The sequence below is a fragment of the Anolis sagrei genome, chromosome 9 (genome assembly GCF_037176765.1).
Source record: "Anolis sagrei isolate rAnoSag1 chromosome 9, rAnoSag1.mat, whole genome shotgun sequence".
NCBI lineage: Eukaryota > Metazoa > Chordata > Lepidosauria > Squamata > Dactyloidae > Anolis > Anolis sagrei.
Window position 1 is genome coordinate 24931961 of NC_090029.1, and position 12582 is coordinate 24944542.

At 42.3% G+C, this 12582-nt stretch overlaps 1 protein-coding gene across 1 annotated transcript in view; it reads right to left on the reverse strand.

Moving 5' to 3' along the window:
• The window catches only part of MAP2K1 (mitogen-activated protein kinase kinase 1), a 39240-nt gene that overhangs the window by 1067 nt on the left and 25591 nt on the right, over positions 1 to 12582 (reverse strand). The window contains exons 6-10 of the mRNA XM_060755365.2: positions 8805 to 8929; positions 7047 to 7236; positions 4432 to 4496; positions 2362 to 2423; positions 2002 to 2047 (exon numbers count right to left, since the gene is read on the reverse strand). Coding sequence (XP_060611348.2) covers positions 2002 to 2047; positions 2362 to 2423; positions 4432 to 4496; positions 7047 to 7236; positions 8805 to 8929 — 488 coding nt within the window. The remainder of the gene's footprint in view (positions 1 to 2001; positions 2048 to 2361; positions 2424 to 4431; positions 4497 to 7046; positions 7237 to 8804; positions 8930 to 12582) is intronic.

The following is a 12582-nucleotide window of genomic DNA, read 5'->3' on the forward strand; positions in this document are numbered from 1 at the left end:
GACATTCGTCAGCAAAGCGAGTGGGCTTATTAACAAAGGACCCTCCTCATAAATGTACAGCAGAATAACTTATTAGCAGCAGCATGACCCAGCACCAGTAGCCCAAACAAGGTTTCCACAACACAAAGTCCTTTATACTTCCTTCTTTGCTTCCATGCTGGGCTTCTTCCTCATGCAGATAAACAGCTTCTCTCTCACAGAGCCTCCTCTCACAACAAACTTATACTGGAGCTTCACCCAGAAGCTTTTTACACCCAGCAGCCTTTATACTGGAGCTTTACACATGAGGCCTTCAACCTGGGGCTTCTCACATCAGGCCTTCCTCATACTCTGCCTTCTCATAGACTAAGGCCTACTCAAACTGTGAGGCTTACCTCACAATCAAAGACCTTTCTCCCACTGAGGTTTACCTCAGCCTGACAGCTACTAAGCTACAGGCACATCTGCTTATATAGAACTGCAGCTTTCGCTGAGTCATTGCATCCATTTAACCCCTCCAGTGCTTGACTCACATTTTTGTAATTAAAAATACCTAGTTATTGAGTATGCCCACATTTGGCCATTCTTCCCTGCTTTGAACCTTCTTGCCAATCTAAACATATGTAGCTCCCTCAGCTGCTTTTGAGAGGGATTCATAATTTCCTGACCTCTGGACTCCTTCCATCCTTTCCATCTTCTTGAATGGCTTTGCCCAAAACTGGACAAAGGATTATGATTCCAGGTAAGGCCTGAGCAAACATAAGAGAGTTGGACTATGGCTTCCCTCGATCTGGACACTAGACTCCAACTGATGCAGACTAAAATGGTGTTGGATTTATTTACTGACGGGACATAGTTGGCTCATGTTCAGCTTGTGGTCTACTAAGACACCTAGATCCCTTTCACATGGACTGTTTCCAAGCAAAGTGTCGCCTATTTATTTATTTATTTACAGTATTTATATTCCGCCCGACTCAAGCCGGATTACAATGTACATATACATGGCAAACATTCAATGCCATAGACACACAACATATATAGACAGGCACTCAGAGGCTATTTAACAATCCAGTTTTTTTCCTAAGGGTATTCTGACCACCAGGAGAGCTGTCGCTTCACCGTCCATTTGTGACACTGATGAAGTACTTCCTCATTCTTTGCATGCTTGCTGGAGATTTTTATGGCCACATAAATTAAATTAGCCTTCCCACGTAAGTGGTATCTAAATTTACTACTTGACAGATGTAACTGTCTTTTGGGCTGTAACGGTCGACAACAAGCTGCACAAATTGGTTGGAAGCTCACTCCCACCCAGGCTGGCTTTGAACTCATGTCCTTTCCGTCAGTGATCTTAATGCAGCTGACTCCCAGCCAGCTGCGCCACAGTCACTATATTGAGGATGTTTCAACTTTCCTAGGTGTATAATCCCTGACTTTCAAGTACAGTCTGATCCCCTTATCCCTGGACTCAATACCCATGGTTTCACTCACCCTTGCTCTCAAAAATATCCTTCCACTCAGTAATGTTTGTGGGCCTCTCTAAGTCTTCCAGTTCTATTCTATAGTATGCTTCTGACCCAAGATAACATCAGAATATAGATCTTGCTATTACTTGTGGCTCTTGGAATAGACCCCCTGTGGATATGGGGGATCTCACCGTAGCAGTTCTTGAACAATTACCGAAAAAGGAGAAAGGTTGGAAATGGAAACAGCTGAATTGGGCTAAACTCACAAATTGCAATCCATTAGCAGAGGTAAGAAGAAAGACACTGTGCCAACAAACCACTATGTATATTAATGCATTAACTGCAGATGTAGCAAAAGGAATCGCAAAAGGTTCGGACTCCAAGGAAACGTTAACACATTTATTGCTTTTACACCTCAGTAGAAAAGACTCAATAGTCCACTTGCAAGAGACGGCCACCGAATGTGTTTAAAGACTTCTAAAGAAGACCAATCCAGTCTGATCCACTCTTTAATAGTTCTTACGGTCAAGAGAAAAAGTAAAAGTTTCCGACTCACCATCAACTGCTTGAGGTCAGCTCTTTCTGCAGGATTCTTGATCAAGCTGTGTGAAAACAAGGAGGGAAGAAGAGTCCTATTCTTATTGCAAAGCTCAATGATCTCATTCAGAGCAAACAGGAGAAATCAGGGCCTTGAGATTGCCTTACACCTCAGGCTACGGCCCGCGGGACAGATACAGCCCACCAATGTTATTTACCGATCCCTCACCATAGCCGCCATTTACACCCTTGCCACTGCAAAGAACGAAACCAAACCTTTCCGGTTCTTTCCTCCTCTGCTCATTCGAGTGCATCCTTTCAAAGAAGGCAAACATCCCTTTTCTTTAGAGGAAACAAGCTGCTTAAGGGCTGGACTCACCACTTGTTCACAAAGTCCTGGAAGTCTGGGCTGAAGACTCCGGTGGGAAGCTTCGGAGGTGGCTGCAAAGGATAAAGCAAAAGACAGAGATGGGAACCCGCATCGGTCCCATGAACAGCTCTCATGTCCCTTAGAACCCAATCCCAATGGGAAAGGGCCACCTGAAGGTCTTCCTGGTCTCTTTATGGGAAAGGAGCTTCGGTGGTCATGGGGACTCGCCAGAGGGACAGTTTTGGCCCTGTTTTCAGTCTGGGAATCTGGCTCCCAGGTCTCTTCCGTACCATGCAATTAAAGCACTTCCATCCCTCTTCAATTCCCTTTCCTCTACCCACCTGCCTATTTGTCGGTCTGTCTGTTTATCCATCCATCCATCCATCCATCCATCCATCCATCCATCCATCCATCCATCCATCCATCTGGCTTGTAATGGAAATCCCTGTCTCTCTGCCTGTACATCCGCCTGTTTATTCATCCGTTAGCCTATCTATCTATCTATCTATCTATCTATCTATCTATCTATCTATCTATCTATCTATCTATCTATCTATCTATCCATCCATCCATCCATCCATCACTATTACTACTACTACTACTACTAATAATAATAATAATAATAATATAATTATTATAAATATGATCTTAAGCACAGTTCTACTTATAAAGCCTAAAAAAGGAGAAGATGTCACAGCGCATGCATGCAGGGGTGGGGGGTACCCGCGCACAAGAGAGCTCCCCAATATCTTGCGGCGAAGCCTGTGGCGGCGACGGCTGTTAGGCCGTCTGGAGCCAGCCTCGGCTCCTCGTGATTGTCCTGGAGAGGAAAGGGACACCTCAAAATTCAAAATCTCAAGCACCAGCCGGAGCAATGGAGGTGGAAGAAGAGGGGCCATTTCTCTTTCTCTCTTTCTCTCTCTCTCTCCATCTCCATCCATCCGGCTTGTAATGGAAATCCTTGTTTGTCTATCCATCCTTCTGCCTATTCGTCTGCCATCCATCCATATGGCCCATCTGCCTGCCTATCTATCTGTCTGTCTGTCTGTCTGTCTGTCTGTCTATGCACAGGGCTTGTAATGGAGAGCCCTGTTTGTCTGCCCATTTGCCCACCTAGTAGTTCATCCAACTAAGTGGCATGTAATGGAGATCCTTGTCTGTCCATCTGTCTGTCTGTCCGTCCACCCATCCATCCATCATTCACCCATCCATCCATCCATCCATCCATCCATCCATCCATCCATCCATCCCTCCCTCCCTCCATCCACCCACCCACCCACCCACCCACCCATCCATCCATCCATCCATCCATAGGGCTTGTAATGGAGATCCCAGCCTGTCTGTCCATCCGCCTGACTATTCGTCTGTCCATCCATCCAGCTTGTAATACAGATTCCCTGAATGTCTGTCCATCTGCCTTTACATCCATCTATCTATCTGGCTTGTAATGTAGATCATTGTGTGTCTGTCCATCCGTCAGTCCTCCCGCCTAGTCGTCCATCCATCCGTCCATCCATTAATTTAACCATTCATCTATGTGGCTTGCAATGGAGATTCCTGTCTGTCTGTCCATCTCCCCACCTATTCATCTATCTATCCATCCATTCATCAATCAATCTATCTATCTGGTTTCTAATAATCATTGTCTGTCTGTCCATCCATCCACCTATTTGTCCATCCATCTTTGGGGTTGTAATCCAGATCCCTGTCTGTCTGTCTGCCAGTCTGTCCTTCCATCAATCAGCCTGCCTATTTGTCCATCCGTCCGTCCGTCCGTCCATCCATCCATTCATCTATGTGGCCTGTAATGGAGATCCCTGTCAGTTTGTCCATCCATTCGTCCATCGATCCAATCACCCATCCATGGGGCTTGTAATGCCAATCCCTGTCTGTCTGTCCATCCATCTGTCTATTCATCTATCTGGTTTGTAATGGAGATCCTCCTCTGTCTGTTTGTCAGTTCGTCCATCTACACATCCATAAATTTATCTACCCATCCTTTCTACCATTATTCTTGCTTGTGAGGCTCACATGAGTGAAAATGCCAAATCCGCACAAGAGTGCTGCTGCCTTGCTCACCTCATTGACGATATAGTCTAGGAGTTCAAAGATGGCCATCGGAGGCCGGCTGTCCGAGTTGTAAGCTGGGAAAAACCAAGCAGAGAGTAGAAGTTAATGATCGTATAGACTTCCTTTTAGTCAATCACTGACTTCCCCAGAAACAATGCATTACCCCCAGAGCTGCCTCTTGGTGGCAGTTTTCCAATAATGGCATCCAGAAATCAGTGACCTAAGAACATCCCATGAACGGTTTATTACATGTTGGAGCTTCCCTTTCCCAAAATTGGTAGGCTTGGGATTTTATTTTCAATTCCCCTGCATCTGCATATTGAAATGCCTCAGAGATGGGACCCAAGTCGTATTCATATACAGTCTGTTCCTGAGTTACGAAGAAAACTGGCTCTGGAGGTTTCTGCTTAATCTGAATTTGTTTGCAAGTTTGGAATAGGACACTGTTTAAGTGCAATTCCAGCAAAGAATGTGCATACATCAGTGGAGATCCCCTTTCTCCCGAGAATAATTTTTCAGTGAGTGGATTTCCCTTCCTAAGTGTTGGGTTTCATCCCTGGACTGCACAAGTCTCCTGTGTCATCAAGTCTCCAGACCTCAATGAGTAGCTAGGCTAGAGATAGGACTAGACTGAGGGATTCCTGTTCCTCCACACAAACATTCCTATGCATGCTTATCCCAGAAGGGGCCTTTGTCTTTACTCTTCTTGCTTGCCTCAATCTCCTCCCCTTTGAAGATGTAGCAATGGAATCTCTGTGAAGGATGAGGTAACGTCCTCTTTAAAGGTATTTTTATTGCCCTGTGTTTGGCCGTGTGGTCATTCTACATTGTTGGCTCTCTCTCTGCCTTTTCTTCCTTCCAGTGAGGATGCATTTTTCCTCTCTCCAGGCAAAATATAACTGCATTGATATTTTTGACTTTTTGCCCTTTTTACTTCTTAGAAGATGAGATTTAGTAAGCTAGTTAGCTCCAAGACCTTTTCTATCTAGAATGTATTTCTTTTCTCCAATAAATATTTTGAATCTAAAGTTTCTAAGCCGAAGAGCCGACGTTGTCCGTAGACACCTCCAAGGTCATGCGACCAGCATGACTGCACCGAGTGGCATTACCTTCTCGCTGGAGTGGTACCTATTGATCTACTCACATTTGCATGTTTTCAAACTGCTAGGTTGGCAGAAGCTGGAGCTAACAGCAGGAGCTCACACCACTCCCCAGATTCACACCGGCGACCTTTTGATCAGCAAGTTCAGAAGCTCAGCAGTTTAACCTACTGTGCTACTGGGAGCTCCAAAATAATACTAATAATACATAATATAAGATTGTATTGTCGAAGGCTTTCATGGCCGGAATCACTGGGTTGTTGTAGGTTTTTTTGGGCTATATGGCCATGTTCTAGAACATGGCCATGTTCTAGAACATGGCCATATAGCTCGAAAAAACCTACAACAACCTAATATAAGATTCTTCACACTTCCTGTTGTCTCAACCCTGTTCGTAACTAGGAGTCATTTGTAAGTCGGATGTTTGTAAGCCAGGGAATGCCTGTATACAATAATAATAATAATAATAATAATAATAATAATAATAATAATAAATTAATAATATTATAAAATACATTAATAATATAATAATAATATAATTTAAGATTCCTCTCACTGTTGAGGCCTGTGAAGCCTTGGAGGATGAGGACGAGGGTTTTCTGGTTGAACCTGGTGTTTCTGTGGGGGAAAGGGAAAGTGTTTTCGAGTCAACGGGAATGTTTTGGATAGATCTGTTGTTAGGAAAACAGGCAGTGATTCTCATGAGAATCAGCCAGGGATTGACTCTGAAGGGAATGAGGAGGAAACAGGAGGGTTGCAGATAACCCAGTGTTTACAGATCTGATGGGATAGTGTGAAACAGAGACAAATCCGGTGCTCCCAGAGACTGAAAGATGAACAAAGGGAACCCAGGTGTGAAAAAGAGTAATGGCATAGGCAAGAGGGAGTATTCTTAAGGAATTGGAGTCCGTGTTTGGTGGGGAGATCAACGTTGGATTTTCAAGTTGCCTGTCTTGAGGGCTCCGAGTTAGGAGTTCTGTTCTTGGGTCTGGACCTTGTTTTCCTGTTTAAGTTCCATGTCTCCAGTTAGGATTACAAATCTTGTTTCAAGTTTCAAGCCTTTGGGATTATAGTCAAGTTCAAGTATCAAGCCTTTGGATTATGGCCATGTTCATGCTTTCAAGCTTTTGGATATAATTCTCGTTTAAGTGCAACCACCCTTGGATTGCAGTTTCTTGCTTTTGCCTTAAGTGATTTCGGAAGTCCTATTTAGAGTTGGCCCTTGCTTTTTTGTTATGATTCTGGAAATCTAGCTCAGGAATGTATTTAGAAACTGTTTTTATATTAGATACTCTTTTCTTAATGAACTTACTGTTCTTGTTGATTGGTGTAGTGTTTGGGTGAAAAAGAGATTAAGTAGGTTGCTGGGCTGCAAAACCCCATTCTTAACTGGGAGTCATGTGTAAGTCAGGTGTTTGTAACTCAGGGTCAGCCCGAATACCTAGGGCATTATCTCTCCTCTCCAGCCTGGTGTCCCCCAAATATACTTTCCTCCCCTACTTCTCCCCTGCGGAGGCTCCTTACCACTCAGGGGCCGCCCGGGGGGGCGTTGCCTCGGCGATGTCTCACAGACAGGCTCCCCAAACATGAGCTGCAACTCCTTGGCGTCCGGCGGTGGAATGGGATACCGGCCAATGGCCATCTCCACCAGGGAGAGGCCCATGCTCCAGATGTCCGACTGCACCGAATAGTGCGTCCCTTGGAGGCGCTCGGGCTGCGGAGAACACAGAACCATCAGATGCAGTTAGACAGCTCTATGGATACCTCTGCCATCATTTGTTTATATTTTAATTATATTTATATTTATATTTATATTATACTAGCTACCCCCTGCCACGCGTTGCAGTGGCCCAGTCTGTGTATATGTGTTTTGTGTGTGTGTGTGTGTATATGGTTTTGCGCATGCATCGTAATGTTGTTGTTTTTTGCTTTTTAAGCCCTTTCCACTATGTTTTTAGTGTTTTTATGAGTGATGTTTTTAGTGTTTTTATGAGTGATGGCCTGATATGTGCATTGTGTCCAAATTTGGTATCAATTCATCAAGTGGTTTTTGAGTGATGTTAATCCCACAAACTAACATTACATTTTTATTTATATAGCCTACCCATCCCCTGCCATGTGTTGCTGTGGCCCAGTCTGTGTATATGTGTTTGCGTGTGTATATATTTGTGTATATGTGTATATATGTGGTTTTGCGCATGCATTGCAATAGTTTTTTTCTTTTTAAGTCTCTTCTGCTGTGCTTTTCAGTGTTTTTATGAGTGATGGTCACTCGTTGGCCTGATAGGTGTATTGTGTCCAAATTTGGTGTCAATTCGCCCAGTGATTTTTGAGTTATGTTAATCCCACAAACAAACATTACATTTTTATTTATATATATATATATATTATATTATAATGATTTTGGTCTGGAAGCCCAGCAGATTGGGAAAACCCATCAAAAATATTGTATTTTTTTCAATTCTAGACACTACCAATTGTAATGATGATGCTGATGATCATGATAATATTTACTTATATATAGGGAGTCCCCAAGTTATGAACAAGAGATCTTCTGTAGCTTTCTTCTTAAGCTGAAGCTATTTGTAAGTTGGAACAGGGACACTTTTTAATTATAATACCAGCCATACACACACACACACACATTATTATTATTGGGTTGCTGTGAGTTTTCTGGGCTGTATGGCCATGTTTCAGTGACCATGTTTCAGAAGCATTCTCTCCTGATGTTTCGTCCACATCTATGGCAAGCATCCTCAGAGGTTGTGAGGTCTGTTGGAAAATAGGCAAGTGGGGTTTATATATCTGTGGAATAATGTCCAGGCTGGGAGAAAGAACTCTTGTCTGTTTGAGGTAGGTGTGAATGTTGAGATTGATCACCTTGATTATCACTGAATGGCCTAGCAGTTTCAAGGTCTGGCTTCACACCTACCAATTCTGCTTCAAAACCTCAGCACAGGGAGTTTGAGAAACTTTCCCCATGTCTTTCCAATTATGAAAGTGACGTTGATAACAAAAATCGTGTTACAAAGTGTAATTGACCTATATTTATCTGCTCCATTGTGCAGCTCTTGAAGTCGCTTCTCCTTTTGCTTTGGCTCAGGGCTAAGATTGCTATATGACGCGGATATATTGCAAATCCTTTACCATTACATTGGAGGCATTGGGGTGTTTTTACAAACAGGAGTTTTAAATAAATAAATTGCGATAGTCTCTGAGAGATATTGAAGATCCATTGTGACTAACAAACAGGACAGTCATGGTTTCATAACCAGTACTTACGGACATGTAGGACCGCGTCCCCACAAAGGAGTTGGCCATGGAGTCGATCAGCTGCCCACTGACCCCGAAATCGCACAGCTTGATCTCCCCTCTGGAGTTGACCAAAATGTTGGATGGCTTCACATCTAGGATGACAAAAATGTGGGGATAATTGATTACTATTATGTTTATTTATATCCTGCTTTTTCTCTCCATGCAAAGAGTCAAAGGCTGGCCATAGGCACATTTTTCAAAGCCTGCACTGCGTTGTTTCCAGGCAGCATTCCTGGCATAGTTCCTGCCTGAATCATGTGCTGCTCCCAACAGCATCCCTCAAAGAGGCCCAAGAAGTCCTAACGGGTGTAAATATATATAAAATTTGAATAGAATAATATATATTTCAATGAACAGAATACATATATATAAAATATAATAATAATAATAATAATAATAATAATAATAATAGATCGAATTGCAAAGACTCTGGCATAAACCAGTAAAGGTGGTCCCAGTGGTAATCGGCATACTGGGTGCAGTGCCTAAAGACCTTGGCCTGCACTTAAACACAATCGGAACAGACAAAATTACTATCTGCCAGCTGCAAAAGGCCACCTTACTGGAATCTGCATGCATTATTCGCTGATACATCACATAGCCCTAGACACTTGGGAAGTATTCGACGTGTGATTCAATACAACAGTCAACAGAGTGACCTTATTTGCTGTGGACTTATCTTGTGTTTCAAATAATAATAATAATAATAATAATAATAATAATAATAATAATAATGTGTTGTGGAAGGCTTTCATGGCCGGAATCACTGGTTGGCTGTAAATTTTTTGGGCTGTGTGGCCATGTTCTGGAAAAACTTATAGCAACCCAAGAACAACAACAACAACAATAATAAATAATGGATAGCAACATCCTTTCCTCCTAAAAAGATCTGGCGCCCAATGAGATATGGGACTCAAGCAAAGAGTGATTCCTGCTGCTCTCTTTGGCCTTGCTTCTCCGTCTCAGAGACCATCATCTGCACTGCAGAACTGCAGCAGTTTGACACCGCTTGCTGAAAGTGTTTTATGGCTGTGGTAGGAGCCTAAGTCAATGCGGTCCATTAGGCTAATGGAAGCCTAGCCTGGCAATGCTCTTCTGCACTGCATCCAAAATGCAGTCCGGATGATTTATGGTTCTTGCCCAGAAATTGCCTTGTTTTCCCTCTTACAAAAATCTGGAGAAAGATTTTTATGAATTTGCTCTGCCTTTCATTGCTGCCACGCTTTCAAAAGATGCCTCTCCATATAATCAATGGGGGAAATGTTTCCACCAGACTTCTAAACGGCATATAACTCTATGTAACATGGTTTTCGTTGCTGGGTTATCAATGTCATTTCCTAATTGGTTCTATCATAAAAACATGGGTAAAGTTGATTAAACTGCCAAAACTTTGTTCTTGATTTGTCATCCCGCTATAGCACATTTTGCAATAGCTTTTCAATGAGTATCTAATCACAGAATCTCACCCCATTCAACATAGTTTGTAGCACAAAGACAAAGTTCCTGGAGCAGAACAACTACTTTCAAAGTAAGTATCACACAATTAAGCAGGAAATAACACTTTCAAACCAGGAACAAAATATTTTTTTAAAATTTTGTTACATAGTGTAATAATAATAATAATAATAATAATAATAATAATAATAATAGATTGCATACCAGGTGCTGGAAAAGATCACAAAATACAAGAACTTACAAATGGAAATGGGACGACTAGAGCAAAGGAGAACAACAGTGGTACCAAGAGTGGTTGGTACACTTGGAGGCATTCCAAGAAACTTTGAAAAGCACCAGAAAAGCTTTAATTTGGACAAAACGTCAATCCATGTGCTGCAGAAGGAAGGCAGCACTTCTTGGATCTGCACACATTCTGCGAAAATACCTTTAATATCCTAGGACCGTGGGAAGAGACCGGTATTCAGAGACAAAGCCCAGACACTTGAACCTAATGTGCATGTGTGTTGTTATGTACATGTAATAAATAATAGTATTTTAATATATTAAAATGAAATAATATATAATATAATATAATATAATATAATAATACAATAATCATAATACCTCTAATATTCTAGGCCCTTGGGAAGAGCCTGATATTAAGAGATAAATCCTGTTGGACTGGATGTCCTATGAGGGTCCCTTCCAACTTTGATTCTACTACTCCTACTACCATTAAGCATGGACTGGATGGCCATCTGCCTGGGGTGCTTTGATTGTGCTTTTCTGGCATGAAGAGGGTTAGACCGGGTGTCCTTTGGGAATCCCTTCCAACTCCATGATTCTATTATTATTATTATTATTATTATTATTATTAAGCAGGGGCTGGATGGTCATCTTGCTGGGGTGCTTTGATTGTGCTTTTCCGGCATTAAGGGGGTTGGACTAAATGTCCTTTGGAGATCCCTTCCAACTCTGATTCTACTACTACTACTACTACTACTACTACTATTAAGCATGGGCTGGATGGCCATCTGCCTGGGGTGCTTTGATTGTGCTTTTTTGGCATGAAGGGGCTTAGACCAGATGTCCTTTGGGGATCCCTTCCAACTCTAGGATTCTATATTATTATTATTATTATTATTATTAAGCAGGGGCTGGATGGTCATCTTGTTGGGGTGCTTTGATTGTGCTTTTCCAGCATTAAGGGGGTTGGACTAAATGTCCTTTGGAGGTCCCTTCCAACTCTATGATATATTATCATCATCATTATTATTATTAAGCAAGGGCTGTATGGTCATCTTGCTGGGGTGCTTTTATTGTGCTTTTCTGGCATTAAGGGGTTGGACTAAATGTTCTTTGGGGATCCCTTCCAACACTACGATTCTATGATGATGATGATGACGAGGAGCAGGGTCTTCTCGGTGGTGGCCCCTCACCTGTGGAATTCTCTCCCCGGAGAAATTAGATCAGCGACATCCCTTCTTTCCTTAAGAAGGAAATTAAAAACATGGATTTGGGACCAGGCGTTTGGGCAATCTGGCAGATTAATAAAGGACTACGACGACTGATAAGAATAGATAATGTAGAACGAAATATGGACTCTGAGTTGACGAACACTGAGCTTGAGATTGGTTTATTGACTGTGATATATATTGATTGTTTTAACTGTCTTAATTGCTTTAATTGCTGTTTTACACGTTTATTTGTATTATTGTGTAGGCATTGAATTGTGCCTTTTTGTAAGCCGCCCTGAGTCCCCCCTCGGGAGTTGAGAAGGGCGGGGTAGAAGTACATGAAATAAATAAATATTATTATTATTATTATTAAGCAGGGGCTGGATGGTCATCTTGCTGGGGTGCTTTGATTGTGCTTTACCGGCATTAAGGGGGTTGGACTAAATGTCCTTTAGGGGTCCCTTCCAACTCTACAATTCTATTATTATTATTATTATTATTATTATTATTATTATTATTATTAAGCATGGGCTGGATGGGATGCTTTTCCTGCGATATTAAATCTGGGGAGGGACACAAACAGGCCATCTAAGGTGGGAATATTGCCTCCCAACCCCAACCGTTGCTTGTCCCACTTTAAAACTCTCTTTAACACTTTTTTGTGCCGCTCTTTGGAATCGATAGACTGGCCCCTGGCTGATTCAGACATACGGAGATGAACAATATTTCCTTTCCTGGGCCTTTTCATCTCCTATTCATTTGCACCCAATCGATTCCCATTGCTCAAGGTCCAGCAGCAGCTGGCAGGAAGAGACCGGGCTGACAAGGAATAATTGAGTTTTGAAAACAGG